Genomic DNA, 17,569 nt, shown 5'->3' with positions numbered 1-17,569 from the left:
AGTACGGAGCACACGAAAAACTATTTAAGGGGCTGGTTTGGATTGTTTTCCTATAGCTTATTCTATACGACAGACAAACCAAATTTCAGTCACAGATCATGATGAACCTATTATTCATTTCTACACTAGCTCTACTTGCCATCAACGCCTCAGCCGCGTCCGGTAACCAACAGCCTTCCATGTCTAGTGATGTTGTAGCTTGCCAGCTTCAAGCCGAGGTTGATGCAACATTCTGCGAAGAGGAGTGCGTCTTGGACAACAGTAAACATTGCGTATGTAATGTGCAGCGTCTGATTTGCCAACGTTCCTGTGATAAAGAACAATCAGACCAGGATGAATGCGTGGTAAGTATTCTGTGTTATGTGAGTTGATCTGCATGCTCAATACTATACCTTTCTAGGATAACTGTGACAGATGCAATCTGGAGACGTGTTCTGATTTACGTGAATACCTTTCGAGTTCTTGCGAAAGAAATCAACTGTAATCGGTCTAGGAGCAGCGGAATAACGGGAGAGGAGTGGCCCTCGGAGGCTATGGGTGCGTTATACGGAGGGATGGATGCTTTAGGAAGTTGCTGTTATCCGAGCAGTTGAGATGTTTGCCCGAAGGAAAACTTGGAAATTGTTGACATAAAATTGGCAAATGAGATGATTGTCTACTATGCTCTATAGTGATTGGCTAGGTGCTTAGGCGTGCGAAAGTCTAGCTGATCAGACTGCATTCCGTCGCCCAATACGGTACAGGGCTAGCATCATTCCATAATTTCATCAAAGTGGCAATCTAAGAAGAATAGATAAAAATAAACCTATATCTAATCACCTTACTTTCTCTTTATTTCCTTTTTCGTTTCTATTTCACCTCCCTTCTCTTCAGGATGGCTTCGTTCAACGAAAAATAGATTCATTTTCTATATGAGTTTACCATTGTAAAAGGAAGCCACCGCCCATTTCCCTGTCCATCCCTATCTACGTGCTTTAGGGGCAGACTCGCTATCATGCGCATACCGAAGACCTCCGTCTTGACCCTCAGCGAGGCCGACCATAACATCGGCCTTACAGGTCCTTAAGGCCAAGGTGCATACGCCCGACCCTTTCCCTAGAGCCCCTATCGCTTTTGAGAATGATATTGTGGGATCCCATTTGACCTAAAAACGCAAGTTAGCCTGTGGCCAACGGGAATCCTAGTTTTGAAATAGATATAGGGAAAGTCCATATATCACCTGTGAGCTTCCGGTAGTTCGGGTCACCTTTGAAAATGACCAAGTCAGGCCACGAGCAAATCTGTGAAATCGGCGGGCACGACATCAGACACAAACCATAGGAGCGATTTCGGATGAAGAAAAACTTTGGATGCGAGCCCAGTTGACAACAGAAAGGCGGCCAGAAGGAGATCCACATATAGCTCGAAGCCAGAATTATCCAGTACAATGTCAACTCTTGCTGCAGCCCCCTTTTCGTGACGGATCTTGTTCAGAGCATCATAGACAGCGGGAATATTGTTGATAAGAACATTTTCCTCTTGAGACTCTCTGGCTTCGGCGCCTTGCAGCTTTTGAAATCGAGTATCAGGGTTTTTCAGTATACCCGGAGACCCTGCTACAACGGCTCAAGGGCTCCCAGGCATGTGTTTGGGCAATGGGTGTCTCCCAAAACAGGGTGTCCCATGAGTATATGACAGTCAAATCCATTAGTGGCAACTTTACAACATTAAGACAAGAGCGAGCGTCTTTTATCTATATCTGACCAATTTTAGGGACTATGTCAAGGTCACTCAGGATTATCCGTTAGCTGCGGCCAAGGCACTTTCCGGGCTGTCGGACTTATTTAAGTTTGTTTATGTTTCGAGTGAATTAGCCACCTCGCTCCTTTTCTCTATTATCTACCCCTTATGGAACTCACGTTGGAGTTCGTTGTGCTGATACGTATCAATCAATGATTCAGGCGGTGGTGTATGTCCTTTTTACTTACATTCACACGTCCTCCTATGCATCCATGCACCCTGACAATTTCCAATCAAACCAGGCAAATCCCTCTCCTACCTCTCTAACCCCCTTCTACGGGCACATCCAAGGCCGCACGGAGACGACGCTCCTCTTGCTCCCTTCCTCGGGGCATCCATCCTTGAAGCCCTTCTCCGTCCGACTACGCTATGTTGACCCAGCGAATGACCCAAGTGCATGGGAAACTATCACTTTGCGTCCTGACTGGCACGCTCTCGAAACAAGTATCACATACGGCCTGATGGGGCCGGTTTTACGGCTACTGGCGCCGGCGTTTGTTTTCCCCACGCGAGTTGTTGGGTCTTTTATAACGGGGTTGGCTATGGGCAATGGTGAGAGTCTACCAGGGGACCAGGAGGGTGTTAATGGTGGCGGAAGGATTATTTGGAACAGGGCGATGAGGGAGATGAGTGGGCTTTGAGTTTACCAAGGTACGGTTTTGCCTTCTCAGGATTGTCTGCTGCTCTCTTGGTCAAGGAAGGCCTAAAAGCAAAGATATATGAATTGCACCCTGAGATTTGGGTTGAAATTACTCGCTGAAACGGACTCTCGGGCCCGTGCGGCCGCTGGAGTGACTGACTTGTTCAACCCTCCGTGCAGGCAGCCATGAAAGCTCAACCTCTTTTCCTTCTCATCATCATAAACATTCGCCAGAATGGAAGAAGCAGCGACGAGCGGGAGCTTGAAAGATTTCAGGGTATTCTACCACAAGGCATCTATTTGAACAGCGACTAAGTGAAATTTTCAGAGAATCTTTCAGTATGCAGATCGCATCGATTGGGTCTTGAACGCGATTTCCTTCATCTGCTCAATCGCCAGCGGTTCGGCCATGCCTTTAATGGCCATCATTTTCGGAAAATTTGCAAGCGAGTTTGGCAATTTTGCTGAGGGACGGACGCAATTGGATCAGTTCCGGAGAGATACCACTCGGCTTGCATTGTGGTACTTGGGTCTTTTCGCAGTCAAAATCGTCCTTGTCTACATTGCGACGATCGGAATCACCATCTCGGGAATTCGAACTACCAGAACACTGAGACAAGCCTTTCTTGAACACATACTTCGGACTGAGATATGGTACTTTGACACAGCTAAACGTGGCTCTTATGTGACCCAAGTTACCACAAGTGCAACTCGCATCAATCAAGGGATTGCAGAAAAGCTGGTTTTCGTTATCCAGGCATTGGCAATGTTCGTTTCGTCCTTCTTGGTCGCGATATTCGTTCAGTGGCGGCTCACGTTGATCACAATGAGCGTTATTCCTATCATGTTCCTTGTGATGGCAATCTGCATGAAGTATGAGGTCCAGCTTGAATCTCAGATTACCCGACCTTGTTCGAATGCAGCCGCTCTAGCTCAAGAAGCCTTTTCCTCAATTCGAACAGTACATGTCTTCTGGGCTCAAGAAGTAATGACCTCGAGGTATGAAAAATATCTTAGCGAGGCCTATCACCACGGAAAGAAGAAATCGGTTATCTATGGCGTTCTGGGCGGAATAACTAACTTTTGTGTGTATTCTGGAAATGGGTTGGCTTTTTGGAAAGGATACCAGATGTTTCAAACGGGCGAGATCCAGGACATTGGCCAGGTACTCACGTAAGTTACAGTTAGCTAGTTGAGCCTGAAAGCATTTGGCCTTACTGACTACGATATTGCTATTGATGCAGCGTTGTCCTCTCTGTGATGATGGCATCGTCTGCGCTCAGTATGCTGTTTCCTCAGCTGACAGCAATTACAAATGCTGCAGCCGCAGCCTCAGAGCTATTTCAATTCATGGACAAACCGTCCAAGCTTGATCCATTGTCCCATATTGGATACAAACCAAGAACCTGCCACGGCGCCATTGAACTCCAACATGTCAATTTCGCATATCCCTCAAGACCAGAAACACAAGTGCTTCGAGACTTTAGTATATCAATTCCAGCAGGGAAGACCACGGCTCTTGTAGGTGCAAGCGGCGGTGGTAAAAGCACCATCATCGGCTTATTGGAGCGTTGGTACGAGCCAATTTCTGGTAAAATCACGATAGACGGTATTGATATCTCCAAGTTAAACATAAAATGGCTTCGAACACAGATTGGACTTGTCGAGCAGGTAAGAGACGCAAGATTCTTTGCGGTATCCTGCTCACGTATTGCTTTCTAGGATGCGACGATATTTAGGGGGACAGTGTTCATGAATGTTGCCAAAGGGCTTACAGACGACCAGAAAAATCTCTCACATGGAGAGCAGCTGAGTCTTGTCCAAACGGCTTGCGAAGCAAGCTATGCCCATGACTTCATCCAATCTCTCCCTCTAGTAAGTAACCAACCGCATAATTTTCTCGTGAAAATCATTGTCAGTGACCAACGAGTATCATAGGGCTATGATACGTACCTTAACGACAGCGCTGGAAGCTTAAGTGGCGGCCAAAGACAGCGAATTGCGATCGCACGTAGCCTTGTCTCCAACCCAGCCATCCTACTTTTAGACGAGGCCACAAGTGCGCTCGATGCTCGAGCAGAAATGCTTGTCCAACAGGCACTGAGTCGGATATCCAAAAACTGTACCACAATCGTTATCGCGCATCGCCTCTCGACCATCCGAAATGCGGACAATATTGTTGTCGTGTCCCAGGGAAAAGTGACAGAGCAAGGAACTCATGAAGAGTTACTCGCAGTTGACGGCCATTATTCTCAATTTGTTAAAGCCCAGGGGCTGGAGAATGACGAGGAACATGTAGCTGTCACCCATGCGGAAGGTTCAGAGTACACTCCTTCTGATAGCGGCAGCAATGACTCGACACAGCCCCTCCTTATTGCGAATGGCAGTCGAAAACCTATGACGAGTGAAGATTGCGATATGAACCCCGAGAGTCAATCACTCGCGATAGCACTTCTTCAACTTTTATGGGAACAGAAGCCGCTATATCCCACAATGGGAGCATTGGTATTCTTCTGCTGCATGGCGGCTGGAACATATCCGATACAAGCTTTGCTTTTATCAAAAGTCATCCATACATTTTCAGAGGAGAGTTCACCCCAGAAGGATAAAATTGGAATCCTTTCGCTGATGTTCTTCGGCATTGCGCTTGGAAATCTGGTGGCCTACTTTTTCACGGGAAGCCTCTCCAATCTGATCTCGCAGAAAGTGACCTACCTTTACAGGCTGGAACTTTTTCAGAGGTTGATAAACATGGATATTGAGTTCTTCGACCGATTGGAGAATGCATCAGGGGCATTGACAGCTGCCCTCACAGGTGTTCCGAGCAGCATTCAGGAATTGATCTCGGTGAACATATTTGTTATGCTTATCATGGCTCTCAGTACCGTGGCAAGCAGCTGCCTAGCACTGGCCTGGGGATGGAAATTGGCTTTAATCATGATATTTGCAGGGCTACCGCTGTTACTCACTTCGGGATATATCCGGGTCCGGTTAGAAACAGATCTCAATAACCGAAACGACACGAGGTTTACTGAAAGCGCCGCCCTGGCAGCTGAAGCAGTTGCCGCTCTGAGAACCGTAGCATCCCTAACATCAGAACATGATATACTGGCTGAATATGCATCGGCACTTGAGGACATCGTCAGGCATTCGATCATGTCTCTGTCACTTGCTTTGATTCCTTACGCATTCTCACAGTCTGTTGATTTTCTCGTCATGGCTCTTGGGTTTTGGTACGGGGCAAGACTAATTTCGTCTGGTGAATATACCGCAGACCAGTTTTTTGTCATTTTCACAAGCGTACTCTTCGCAGGTCAAGCCGCAGCCCAATTCTTCACCGTGTCTGGCAGCATCGCAAGGGCGAGGAGTGCTGCAACATATCTGTTTCGAATGCGACAGGAAACGCTTTCTCGTCAATTACGTGAAAACAGTCGTATCACTGACCCCGATGGGGGTCAAGGGCTCTCATTCTCGAATGTCAAATTCCGGTATCCTCGGCGCCAGATGAATGCGCTGAGTGGGATCTCCCTTAACGTGAGTTGTCTGAAAAAATTGGACCTATATTTTGCTCGACGGAGCTGACCGTTATAGATTGACGCCGGCCAATTTGTTGCCTTTGTAGGTCACAGCGGTTGCGGCAAGTCTACATTGATATCCTTGATTGAACGATTTTACGATTCTGACTCAGGCGACATTCGTATCGGGGGTCAAAATATTCTAGAGTCGTCGCTTCGAAGACATCGTTCCTCAATGGCCTTGGTTCAGCAAGATACTGTGCTATACCAGGGGACTATAAGAGAAAATATAGCCCTGGGAGCCGGTATGGAAGTAACAAATGTTATGATCGAGGAGGCGGCTCGACAGGCTGGCGCTTTAGACTTCATCATGTCTCTGCCATTCGGTTTTAACACAGACTGTGGATCTCGGGGCCTATCTTTGTCTGGTGGGCAACGACAAAGAATCGCGATTGCCCGGGCCCTGATCCGAAACCCAAAGATTCTCTTGCTGGATGAGGCGACGTCTGCATTAGATAGCCAATCTGAAGCAGTGGTTCAGGCAGCCCTAGAGCGAGCGAGTCAAAAAAGAGACCGGATTACCATTGCTGTTGCTCATCGTTTATCCACAATTCGAAATGCAGACACTATCTACGTTTTGGCGGACGGTAGAATTGTGGAATCAGGAGATCATGACCAGTTACTCCGAATGAAAGGGCTCTATTTTCAGACATATATGGCGCAGTTATTGGCATGAAGTCAATATGAGGCCAGATGAACTGCATTCTTCACCAGGTCCTCGTTAACCTGTCTTGCCATGATCCATCTAAGATTATAGATTTTTTGATAGCCTCAAACCCAACCAATATTCCTCATCAGCCAGGTCTTGCAGGAGATGCTTTTGTTCTTAACATCCTTCTTAAACCCTTTGGTATGAGTAGAAAGGCTATGGAGCCACATCTGGGCCATTGCAGAGCAAACAGCATCCAGGTATATTCAGCACCTCTGACGGCTTGTTCAGTGGTCAGATTAAGAATTGTGTTGGCTGTCATCTCAGTGGCCCGACATTCCGCTTTGTACGCCTCGGCAAGCCATTCTACTACGGCGTCTAGATGGGAAAGGCCAGGAACACCCGCACACAGCTTACTAACAAGCTTAGCCAACGTGGTGTCTTGTAACTAACTAGCTTGCTCTCGCCATCTCCAGATTAGGGCTGCCCCTCGAAGTGCTTGGCAAACAGACCGTTGACGTCTCGGTAGATGTTTTCTGTCTCGCAGTGATTGCAGGGTGGCCTCAGTTGGGGTTTGAGGAGGTACAGAAAACACTGTATTCTATATGCGTACTATCCGAATGGCCTATCAGTGGACATTGTAGCACTGGTATACTTAAGGTGCCCTCCAGGGAGATTTGATGGGAAGGTTGGTGTCAATCTCGCACGTATGGGCATTTCGAAAGTAAGAACTCCAGAATCTAGAGAAAGAATGCAGCAACAAAGGGAGCTGCGTAACTGGCATTGACTGATAGCATCTGGCATACTCTTCTCAGCAAGCAAGTGCAGACCCGTCTACGAGGTACATGCAGTCAACGGCTTCTCTCGCACTGTGATGTGACCAGAACCTGTTCATTGGGCGCCCTTTCAGCCAGATAATGCAATCGGAACTGCTTTTTCTCGTTAGTTTAACATTAAAATTGCCTCAAAGGGACTAGTGCAGTCTCTTATTATATTTAATCAATCCCGACCCTAATCCGTTCAGTGCTTAGTAGTTGTCAGCCTCTAGCATACTCTTACTATACACCACACTATATAGGAGTCTGCTGCCCCCTCTGCGTAAGCAAATAGTCAAGAATTGGTATATAAGTGTCAGATGGGTAGGCTCCCCCTCTGATGATTCGGTATCATTCTCCTGTGGACTGTCGCTTATTGACTATACAGACGAAGCTATGTAGCCTGGCACTGTTCCAGCGGCAACCACCTCGAACGTTCAATGACGGAAATACCTCCTGCCTTTCTGGCCTTGATTGACTTCAGCAACATGGTCTGTCACAACACAGTCCCAATCCTCAGTCCCGTAGTACACAGTGTAGTGATCATCCGGTGACTCGCCTGAGCTAAGAGTATCGCCGAACTGCCAGAATAAATCAGCTGCGATCCCGGTTGCCGCAAGTGCCGTGTCCTGCCAGTCCAACTCGTCAGTGCAGTGATCATCCTTGATTCCATACTCTTCGAACACGCATGGCTTGCCGATGGACTCGCAGATCGCGGCATGGTCCTTGACCCATTGATTCCCCCAGGAATTGTTAGACACGCCCCCTGAAATTCGCCCCTGGTCAGTATCGAGCACAAACGATATCGATTATTGTAACGTACAGTCTTGAGTGTAGAGATGCAAGGTGCCGAAGTCGACGTCGGGGATGGCCAGATTGAGAGCGAAATCAGTACCTTCGGAGAAGGTATAGGGGTAATCACTGGCTCCCTTAAGGCCCATGCCCTCTAATTATACATTAGCCAATTATCCTCAGAGCGGAGTACTAATCGTCAAGAGCGTACCATCTCCAATAGTCACGAGGTGGTTGGGATCGATAGACTTAACAAACGCACTCGTCTCGGTCGCCCATTTGTTAATAACAGAAGTGTTGCATGACGAACAGCGCGGCTCATTTCCGAGTTCCCACGCCAGAATCGCAGTCGAATCGGCATACCTAGAGATCACTGCCTCTATATACGTCTGATAAGCGTTCTGCATTTCAGCACTGGTATACCAGCTCGTCTTGTCGCCGCCATACGCCTTAACGTAGGCATTCATGCCGCCGTAATCATCCCAGTTGTTCACAAAAGGGATGATCAACTTGATCCCTTCTTTTTCTGCGGAAGACACAACGTAGTCCAGACGCTGAAGGCCGTTGCTCCCAGTGTTGATGGTGGAAGTGCCGCCCTCATGAAGCTGGAAGTAAACGGTGGCATTGTCGGTAGGAACGGTGTTCACATCGTTGAAACCCCAGACACGGAGGATCTTGACACCGGAGTCCGCCAAGTTGCCCATTGCGAGGTCGACATCGGCGTCATTGGTAAGGAAGGGGAGCCAGTAGGCGTTTGTTCCAACAAAGTAACCAGTTTCGCCATCAATGACAAAGTTTAGCCCGTCAACTGAGGGGTTGGAGCTGGATTGGTTGGCGCGAGGAGCTCCCAGGGCAAGCGGCGCGATGGCCGAGAGAAGGGCTAGAGAGTATTTCATGATGTTGATTGTTGTTTGCCTTGTCAAGATGGTAGTGTTTGTTGATACAGAAAAGAGCCTGGAGTAGGGCCATTCTTCGGCGCTTTATATATCTTTTCAGGTGAAACAATCAGCAGCCAGACTGCTGCTTCTGTCAAGCCATCAGGTCCGCCTGTTGAAACAGGATAGCATAATTTCCGAGCCAGTCGTGCTATTGCTTCAGGACAGGAGAGGATTGCATACGAGATGTACACTCAAGGGCACGTCTCTTGCATACAACGCAGGTACCCATGCAGGCCCAGGCGACAAGATCGGCACGGCCTTGAGGATATCCACCCCCGCACCACGACTCCCACTGCCCCGAAAGTAGCAACCCCGGATTTGCTACCATCAGATAAATTGCCGGTCAATATTCTAAGGACTAACGATTGGACGGCGTAGATTGCAACGTCCTGGATCTCATGATGCTGACGATCGCCAGACCCTGGTCGTACTTCCGAATAGCTGTAGTGGTTCGGAGTCCCGATAATATTGGCCGAAGAGTGCCTGTTTGAGGTAACGGGAGGCGGAAACCCGTCTGTACGCTGAAACAGTGGAGAGTAAGGTTTGGGTTAATTAAGGTTATTATCCTCGCCGTTGCATGAAAGGCATGTCCCAGATTAATTGAACCTGGTTTCATGAAGCTATTGGCGCTTGGTGGGCTATCATAGGGGCGATTAATGAAGGTATACCCTTTTTATGACTCGACAAATAGAGGCAGTATATCCACTAAGTGGGTAGTATATGATATTACAGATGATTTAAATGTTCAGAGTGTGAGATTATTAGTATTAATTGCAATGTTTGATTTTAAGTTGGTGACCAAAATATATCTTGCCTGGTGAGCACAGACTCCAGGCCTACAAGTGTATTTCGTGGGAATCGGTGCAGGGAGCATATGATAGCCTGTTATATACCGAATAAACTTTAGAGAATGTCGACTGTCTAAGTAGTCTTCTCTCTCGAGTCCCGGTTTATGGGACTGCTAAGTGTACTCGCTGCGTTCAGGTAGCCAAACATCTTGTCTTGCAAAGTTATAGAACAGCCCTCTAATTCAACCGTCCAGGATCACCGTAAACGACGAATGTGCTGAGTATGAGCATTATAACTGCAGCTATATTGTTGAGGTAAGTCATCATTGGAGTTTTCCACCTATCTGGAAGGCCAAATGTGAAACACCTTGGATCTTGGAACGTTCATTCCTGTTGAGCTGGGGCAATATATATAGTTTGGCAGCAAGTTCGTCAAAGGTGAGTGCTACTGGTCTGGAAGATACCGAAAGACTCCATTTCTCAGGATTATAGTATCATTGATAAGCAAGACAATTTGATTGAAACTGCGGGATATAAACGAGAGACAGCAGTTCAAGAGATACATAATCAGACAAGAAACGTCTTCAGGAAGAGGGAGCACCGGGCCCCGTCCTCTCTATGTTTGTTTACAAGAGCATGCAATACATATACAGCTTGGGACCGGCAGTTCTAACTTTAGATGGCCGTGACATCCACCCAGAAACGGGTGTCATCAGTGAGATACTTCTCATCGCTGTCGATCTGTTCCTGTATCCACTCAATTGCGGTTTTGTAGGCTAATGGGAGGTTAGTATCTCTCAACCAGTGTATTGCTAATGGACTTACTGTCGATGTCATCGGTGTTGGGGTTCTTCAGGCCACTGTCACCGTTGCGGTGCCCTGCGCACCAGGTGGTATATCCGTAGTGTTTCTCACTCTCATGGCGAGCAGTGATATCAGCTGCAAGATCCTTGCTGCTCACCCTGTTATCTCCTGTCCAGAAGAATCTAGCTGCGTGTACTTACTTCAAGACAGCACCCTGGTCGACATCTGCTGCAAATAAACCTTCGAACTGGCTAGCGGAGGTACGGAGCATCATCCAATTTTGCTTGAAAATGCCAAAGTTGGTTGAATCTCCGGTCTTTCCGTCCCCTACATCCGTGTTAGTGCGTCGTGGTGAGAAGGTTTTGATTTTCACGAGAGAAACCAACCATAGGTGTAGTCAGTAGTCATTTCATCGCTGGGAAGGTCAGCCTGTGTCAGAGTGAAAGCAAATGCAATTGGCAAACTCACGTTTCCAGCATAGCAATGGAAAGATCCTGAGAGGTGCCGCCAGCGGCTATAATCTCCTGCTTGCGAGCACCCAGGCCACTGACAGTAGAGTTACCGCGATCCTCCGCTCGACGCTGCATGGATGGTTCGTGAGGAACTGCAAGAGCGAGAGGAAGGAGTGCAAAGAGGAACTTCATGATGAACTCTGCTGTGGAGTGGCTTCTGTTTGCTCGGTTTCTTGTCACGGTTCGTGATATTGAGGATGTTGGAATAGTAATGCCCTTGAAAGGAGTTGTTCCAGCCCTTTATACTTTTCGTATATCCCATGAGAGAATGATCAGGTAGGAAAACTGCCATTCTGAAACGAGAGATGAGCTGATCCCTCCATAATACGAGTATTCTGGATGCGAATGACGCGGCTAGTGAGACAAGACTCCATGGTCGTGTGGTCTCACGGGCTGCCAGACTCAGATCATGCCTCATTTACCCCGGACGGGAGTCGAAAGCAAATTCAGACAAGACTAGCTGGTGGAACATGGACCCGACACGGAACATGTCGATTTCTGCTCAAGGAGGTGGATCCTCCTGAGACTTTACCTCTGAGAGGGACCTCAAGTAAAAAGGTTGGCCAGTGCGTCGGGCCTCCGCCTCAAGATATCCCAATTAGGTAACCTCGCGGACCGATGTTAGTGGGCCCGTGTCATTTCGGGCCCGGGAAACCACTGCCTACGGAGCCCAAAGCAGGAGTATGCGTGCAAGCACAGTTGGCAAAGCTGTTTTGCACTATGGTTGTGTGTTCATATATCTCTTGCACCGTGGCTCCAGTATCACTCCTCGAGACCCAGTGGCAGTGTATCATCCTACGGATTGTACGCGACGCCTTGTTACGATTCAACTTACCGATTTGTCCTTTACTTCATCAAAAATGAAGCTTTTCCAAGAGAGCCTGTCCACGGGATGGGAGTTCAAAGACCGTGATGACAACGCCCAAAACCCATGGATGAGTGTGCCTTCAGTGCCTTCGGTGGTGCAGCAAGACCTCATTGCAAATCAGAAGTGCGCCACCAATTAGTCCCTGGATGTGAACAAAACGATTGACCTTTCTCAGGCTAGAAGATCCCTACGTAGGGTTCAATGAACTCAAGGCGCGCTGGGTTAACGAAAAGACGTGGGTATACCGACGCGCACTTCCCAAGCTAGAAGTTCCTGCTGGCGCAGGAGTTGCCCTCGTGTTTGACGGTCTGGACACGTTTGCCACGGTCAGCCTTGATGGCCAGGTCATCCTTGAAAGCACCAACATGTTCCTGGGTCACCGCCTGGATATCACGGAGGCCGTGAAATCTGGAGGGGAGCACATACTGGAGATCGAATTTGACTGTGCTCAACTCAAAGCCCGCGAGCTGCGCAGCAAAGACCCGCAGCATAAATGGGAAGGTTTCAATGGCGACATGGCGCGCCTCGCGGTGCGAAAGGCTCAGTATCACTGGGGCTGGGACTGGGGCCCGGTCATCATGACAGCCGGCATCTGGCGCGAAGCCCGCTTAGAGGTGTACTCTGCTCGCATAGCAGATCTGTGGCCGCAGACAAAACTGGCTCCAGATCACCGTACGGCGACAGTCACGGCGGTCGCTGAGATTGATACAGTTAGCCCGCGTGCCTACACAGCTTCATTCCGTCTGACACTGCGTGGGCGCGAAATTGAACGCCAGAATATTCCCGTGGACAGCAACGGTACCTCCACGGGGACCTTTCGAGTCGCCCAGCCAGAGTTGTGGTGGCCCAACGGATATGGTGCACAGACTCTGTATAAGGTGTCGGTGTCACTAGTGAGTGATGGCAACGAGGTGCACCATGAGGCCTCCAAGGAATTTGGCATCAGGTCTGCGGAGGTTGTCCAGGAAGCAGACAAGCACGGCAAGTCGTTCTACTTCCGAATCAACGGAGTGGATATCTTCTGCGGTGGCTCTTGCTGGATCCCAGCCGACGGTCTGCTTCCCAATATCAGCGCAGAGCGCTACCGGAATTGGGTCAAACTGATGGCAGAAGGGGGGCAGAAAATGGTCAGGTATGTATCACTGGGCCTTGGTGTTTTCACTCTCATTCTAACACTGATGGGTCAGGGTCTGGGGAGGTGGAATATATGAAGACCACGCGTTCTACGAGGCATGCGACCAGTTGGGTGTCCTTGTTTGGCAAGACTTCATGTTTGGCTGTGGCAATTATCCGGCATGGCCTGAACTGCGTGAATCTATACAGCAAGAAGCAGTATTCAACGTGCGGCGATTGCGACACCATCCGTCAGTCGTGATATACGTGGGGAACAACGAGGATTACCAGGTCCAGGAGCAGGCGGGACTGACTTATAACTATGAAGACAAAGACCCCAACAGCTGGCTCCAATCAGACTTTCCAGCACGCTATATCTATGAGAAACTACTCCCGGAGGTCGTGGCGGAGGTGTCCCCAGACACTTACTACCATCCAGGAAGTCCCTGGGGAGATGGAAAACCGACACCTGACCCTACCGTAGGGGACATCCATCAGTGGAACGGTTAGTCACCATATATGCCGTACAGACCCTGGACTAACAGTTACCAGTATGGCACGGTACACAGGAGAAGTACCAGATTTTCGACAGCCTGGGCGGCCGGTTCAACAGCGAGTTTGGCATGGAGGCATTCCCTCATATGGAAACCATCAAGTCGTTCATTGAGCACGAGGCTGATATGCATCCTCAATCTCATGTTATGGACTTCCATAATAAGGCTGACGGCCATGAGCGGCGCCTCGCGACATATCTGGTGGAGAACCTACGTATGGCGACAGATCTCGAGGTGCGTTCGTTAAAGCGTGATGGGGCTTATCATTACTGATATTGATATCCAGACCTATATATACTTGACACAGGTGGTCCAGGCGGAGGCAATGATGTTTGGATACCGGGGCTGGCGGCAGCAATGGGGCGACGCGAGACGTTGCGGAGGTGCCCTACTATGGCAAATTAACGACTGCTGGCCGACCATCTCGTGGGCAATTGTCGACTATTATCTACGACCCAAGCCAGCTTATTACACTGTCAAGCGGGTAATGAGCTCTCTGGCAATCGGCGTGCGCCGTGAACACCACGACTGGAGTGCGGTGCACGCGCAGCCCAAGGATCAGAGTCGGTACGAGCTGTGGGCAGTCAGTGACAAGCAACAGGCAGTCCAGGGCACTGTCGAGTTGCGGTACATATCAGTGGCCACAGGCCAGGATTTGCGCCCTCCATTTGTGCGCGAGAACATCACCATCGCTGCGAATGGCACAACCACTGTCATTGCGGATGGGTTGCTTGACCATGTAGCAGTGCCAGACCCTCACGTCCTTGCTGCGCGTCTATGGGTAGATGGCCAGGTCGTGGCCCGGGATGTTGACTGGCCGCAGCCATTCAAATACTTGGACTTTGCTGACCGTGGTCTGGAGGTGACAACAAGGGCTGGGACAACGGGCGAAGAGCACGTTCTTCAGATCAGTGCACGCAAGCCGGTCAAGTGCCTCGTCTTCGAAGAGAGAGACGGTGTACGATTGAGCGACAATGCGATCGACATCTATCCAGGCGACCAGCAGACGATTGTAGTGACAGGGCTCACAGCCGATGCGCCTCGTTTGACCTACCGCTATCTCGGTGACTAGACAGTGCTCTATTTAAGATATACAAGTCGCGAACAAAATATGATCATGCTCCCCATTTCTACTATAACATGCTCTCGTTCGACCGGAATAAAAATAATAAAATAGCGCAGTAGCCTTTAGACAATGGGTTTAGCAGTTCCTCGAAGCTCCCACGCTCAAAGCGATAGGAAATTCTTTCCGCAGCGATCTACACCATCTGTACTCCGTAGTGCAAACGGGATAACTCGGTACCAGGTACGGGTGAATTCTCTGACACTGGTGCAAGTTAAGAGGCCCGTAGTGTCTCCACCGCAGTTTGACAGGCGTCTTGCTCGATTTGCACGATCTCATCGTCGTCCCCCAACTCAAAGGCCCACAGTGACGCGTCGCCTCCATACTGGGCTGTTCTGGCATCCTTCTGGAGTTCGGCAACGCCTGGCATGTGATTTTCAAGAGCTGGATCCGCCAGTACGAGGCGGAACCAGGCCGGCTATAGTTAGAATGCAGGCGGAGGAGGCGGACTTGCACCTCTTTGGGACACTCTCCACAGCGCCAAGCTGAGTACCGACCCCAAGCCTTGCCTAGCAGAGACCGGAACTAGGGTTCACGGACAATGGCACGTCCTGGTAGAGATTCCACAATTGTCGATGAAGATCCATGGTCCAGGGTGCGGCGGTATGGCATGACCGTTGTCTCTGCTTTGGCCAAGGAGGTCCGCAGCAGGTGTCACCACGAATAAGCCCCAAGGATGGGCGGCCCTGAAACATTCGTGTGAACGTAAATAGATAAATGTCTTAGTTTGCCAACACGGTGAACGAAGTAAAGGTCTTCAAGAGGCTATCACATTTCCATCATGGCAGAGCATACGCAAACCGGTTTAGAATCCGAGAAGGCTGTGATGGGTGACAGCAGCCACCAGGAGAATGCCGATGGCATTAGAATGGAGGTGCTCCAGGGGTCTGTGGCCCTTGATATTGCACGGCGGACCAGCCCCCCACAGCCGTGGAGTCGCCAGATGGGAAAGCTGTACGCAGTGGTGACTGTTGCATACCTTTGCTCCGCTTTGAATGGTATGAAGGCATCAACAAACCGGCTGAAAAAAAGAATCCACTGACAGGAGTAGGCTTTGATGGCTCGCTCATGGGCTCTCTGCTGCCCATCCAGCAGTTCAGAGACACATTTGGTTCCGGCTTGGTCGGTTCGCAGGCGTCCCTGATCCAGGGCATGTACACCATTGGGGGCGTCAGCGCGCTGCCATTTGTCGGCTTCGTGCTGGACACATGGGGTCGCCGGATGGGCATGTTCGTTGGATCTCTGGCCGTTATCGTTGGAACGATTCTTGGAGGTACTGCCAACGAGATGGGCCAGCTTCTCGCCAGCCGGTTCTTCCTTGGTGAGTCCCAGGGCGTTTTTACAGCCTTCAAGCCCGCAGCTGACTCTTTACTGGAACTTAGGCTGGGGATACTCGATGGCAGCTTCAGCTGCTCCCGCCTACGTGGTTGAGATGAGCCATCCTGCCTATCGCGACATCATGACCGGATTGTATAACTGCCAGTACTTTGTCGGGGCCATCGCTGCCGCCGGTGCATGTCGAGCGTGTCTTAAATACGAGTCCTCCCTTGCCTGGCGCATCCCAATATGGTGTCAGTTGATCTCCTCTGGCTTTGTTGTGCTTCTTGTCTGGCTTATCCCAGAGTCTCCCCGCTGGCTGTATAGCCACGGTCACCGTGAAAAGGCATGGGACGTCATCACGCAGTACCACGGGGAAGGCGTTCGGGAGAATGCCTATGTCGCCCTACAAATCCGGGAGTACGAAGAAGCTATCAGTCTCGAAGGTTCAGACAAACGTCCCTGGGACTTCAGGGGACTAGTCAACTCAAAGGCAGCGAGATGGCGTCTGGTATGTGTAGGCATCGCAGCGTTTCTCAGTCAGTGGTCACAGGCCGGGGTAACCACCTACTACATTGGAGGACTCCTAGAGAGCGCTGGTATCACCGATACAACAAGAGTACTGGATATCAATCTAGGAAACACTGTTCTTTCGGCCGGTGGTGCTTACCTGGGAAGTGCTTTTGGTCCCAAGATCCGTCGAAGGCCCATGATGATCGGTGCCTGTATTTCCTGTGGCGTATGTACATTGCTAAGTCTATCTTCTCTCCATCTGCTAACCCTTGTATATTAGATCTTCTTTGCAGGTCTGTCTGCAAGCACTGGTGTTTACTCAAAGTCCCAGCAGCCAGGAGCTGCGACAGGGTCCATTGTTGTTATATTCTTGATTGGCTTTTGCTACAGTTTTGGATGGACGCCCCTGCAAGCCATGTATTCCGTCGAGTGTCTGGCATACGAAACTCGCGCCAAGGGTATGGCAGTGTTCTCCGTCTTCACTAACATTGCTCTACTCGTCAACCAGTTCGGCATTGGAAACGCCATGAATGCTATGGGGTGGCACACGTATATCCTCCTCGCTGGTTGGAATATGGTGCAAGCTCTGTTCATTTACTATTTTGCCGTTGAAACAAACAAGCGGACTCTAGAAGAGCTGACTGAGGTTTTCGACGCGCCCAACCCCAGGAAGAAGAGCACAGAGCCGAAGGCGGTCCTGGTGTCGGATAGAAATGAGGTTGTTGAGGTTAAGAATCAGGAGTCTATCTGATAGGCGTATCCAGAGGTGTCTGCAGACGAAGGGTTGAA

At 49.7% G+C, this 17,569-nt stretch overlaps 8 protein-coding genes across 8 annotated transcripts; 5 read left to right on the top strand and 3 right to left on the bottom strand.

Moving 5' to 3' along the window:
• Positions 1 to 36: 36 nt before the first annotated feature.
• ASPVEDRAFT_47639 (uncharacterized protein) lies at positions 37 to 805 on the top strand. The gene is made up of 2 exons (XM_040813828.1): positions 37 to 344; positions 401 to 805. Exons 1-2 carry the CDS (start codon positions 99 to 101, stop codon positions 482 to 484), a joined length of 330 nt encoding a protein of 109 aa, XP_040674246.1. The 5' UTR covers positions 37 to 98; the 3' UTR covers positions 485 to 805.
• Positions 806 to 1,153: 348 nt separating this feature from the next.
• On the bottom strand, positions 1,154 to 1,419 carry ASPVEDRAFT_47638 (uncharacterized protein). The gene has a single exon (XM_040813827.1). It carries the CDS (start codon positions 1,395 to 1,397, stop codon positions 1,158 to 1,160), a length of 240 nt encoding a protein of 79 aa, XP_040674245.1. The 5' UTR covers positions 1,398 to 1,419; the 3' UTR covers positions 1,154 to 1,157.
• Positions 1,420 to 1,556: 137 nt separating this feature from the next.
• Positions 1,557 to 2,420, top strand: ASPVEDRAFT_144479 (uncharacterized protein; the record flags this gene model as incomplete). Its single annotated transcript, XM_040807988.1, has 4 exons — positions 1,557 to 1,666; positions 1,753 to 1,844; positions 1,941 to 1,948; positions 2,022 to 2,420. Coding segments are annotated over 4 exons (609 nt in total), but the record flags the coding sequence as incomplete, so codon positions are not given.
• A 160-nt stretch (positions 2,421 to 2,580) lies between these two features.
• On the top strand, positions 2,581 to 6,803 carry ASPVEDRAFT_156125 (ABC transporter ATP-binding protein). Its single transcript, XM_040808502.1, has 6 exons — positions 2,581 to 2,696; positions 2,748 to 3,592; positions 3,664 to 4,090; positions 4,142 to 4,294; positions 4,358 to 5,953; positions 6,011 to 6,803. The coding sequence occupies exons 1-6, from the start codon at positions 2,655 to 2,657 to the stop codon at positions 6,668 to 6,670; spliced, it is 3,723 nt and encodes a 1,240-aa protein (XP_040674243.1). The 5' UTR covers positions 2,581 to 2,654; the 3' UTR covers positions 6,671 to 6,803.
• Positions 6,804 to 7,895: 1,092 nt separating this feature from the next.
• manF (putative endo-1,4-beta-mannosidase) lies at positions 7,896 to 9,146 on the bottom strand (the record flags this gene model as incomplete). The annotated part of the gene is made up of 3 exons (XM_040818669.1): positions 7,896 to 8,224; positions 8,282 to 8,404; positions 8,462 to 9,146. 3 exons carry the CDS (start codon positions 9,144 to 9,146, stop codon positions 7,896 to 7,898), a joined length of 1,137 nt encoding a protein of 378 aa, XP_040674242.1.
• A 1,505-nt stretch (positions 9,147 to 10,651) lies between these two features.
• ASPVEDRAFT_144601 (glycoside hydrolase family 134 protein) lies at positions 10,652 to 11,367 on the bottom strand (the record flags this gene model as incomplete). Its single annotated transcript, XM_040808000.1, has 5 exons — positions 10,652 to 10,752; positions 10,802 to 10,929; positions 10,981 to 11,107; positions 11,167 to 11,195; positions 11,249 to 11,367. The coding sequence occupies 5 exons, from the start codon at positions 11,365 to 11,367 to the stop codon at positions 10,652 to 10,654; spliced, it is 504 nt and encodes a 167-aa protein (XP_040674241.1).
• Positions 11,368 to 12,152: 785 nt separating this feature from the next.
• Positions 12,153 to 14,899, top strand: ASPVEDRAFT_144400 (glycoside hydrolase family 2 protein; the record flags this gene model as incomplete). Its single annotated transcript, XM_040807982.1, has 5 exons — positions 12,153 to 12,283; positions 12,336 to 13,292; positions 13,348 to 13,778; positions 13,826 to 14,061; positions 14,114 to 14,899. 5 exons carry the CDS (start codon positions 12,153 to 12,155, stop codon positions 14,897 to 14,899), a joined length of 2,541 nt encoding a protein of 846 aa, XP_040674240.1.
• An 845-nt stretch (positions 14,900 to 15,744) lies between these two features.
• Positions 15,745 to 17,531, top strand: ASPVEDRAFT_77133 (uncharacterized protein; the record flags this gene model as incomplete). Its single annotated transcript, XM_040816381.1, has 4 exons — positions 15,745 to 15,948; positions 16,002 to 16,271; positions 16,333 to 17,006; positions 17,061 to 17,531. Exons 1-4 carry the CDS (start codon positions 15,777 to 15,779, stop codon positions 17,529 to 17,531), a joined length of 1,587 nt encoding a protein of 528 aa, XP_040674239.1. The 5' UTR covers positions 15,745 to 15,776.
• Positions 17,532 to 17,569: the final 38 nt, after the last annotated feature.

The sequence above is a fragment of the Aspergillus versicolor genome (genome assembly GCF_001890125.1).
Source record: "Aspergillus versicolor CBS 583.65 unplaced genomic scaffold ASPVEscaffold_16, whole genome shotgun sequence".
Classification (NCBI taxonomy): Eukaryota; Fungi; Ascomycota; class Eurotiomycetes; order Eurotiales; family Aspergillaceae; genus Aspergillus; species Aspergillus versicolor.
The sequence above is the reverse complement of the archived record's forward strand: the minus strand, read 5'-3'. Positions and strand labels throughout refer to the sequence as shown.

Bases quoted from the DNA above. Each gene is read 5' to 3' on its own strand.
- ASPVEDRAFT_47639 (XM_040813828.1), top strand. From the start codon at position 99: ATGATGAACCTATTATTCATTTCTACACTAGCTCTACTTGCCATCAAC. The intron at 345-400 runs GTAAGTATTCTG...ATACCTTTCTAG, and splicing joins CAGACCAGGATGAATGCGTG to GATAACTGTGACAGATGCAA.
- ASPVEDRAFT_47638 (XM_040813827.1), bottom strand. From the start codon at position 1,397: ATGTGGATCTCCTTCTGGCCGCCTTTCTGTTGTCAACTGGGCTCGCAT.
- ASPVEDRAFT_156125 (XM_040808502.1), top strand. From the start codon at position 2,655: ATGGAAGAAGCAGCGACGAGCGGGAGCTTGAAAGATTTCAGG. The intron at 3,593-3,663 runs GTAAGTTACAGT...CTATTGATGCAG, and splicing joins GACATTGGCCAGGTACTCAC to CGTTGTCCTCTCTGTGATGA. The intron at 4,091-4,141 runs GTAAGAGACGCA...ATTGCTTTCTAG, and splicing joins AGATTGGACTTGTCGAGCAG to GATGCGACGATATTTAGGGG.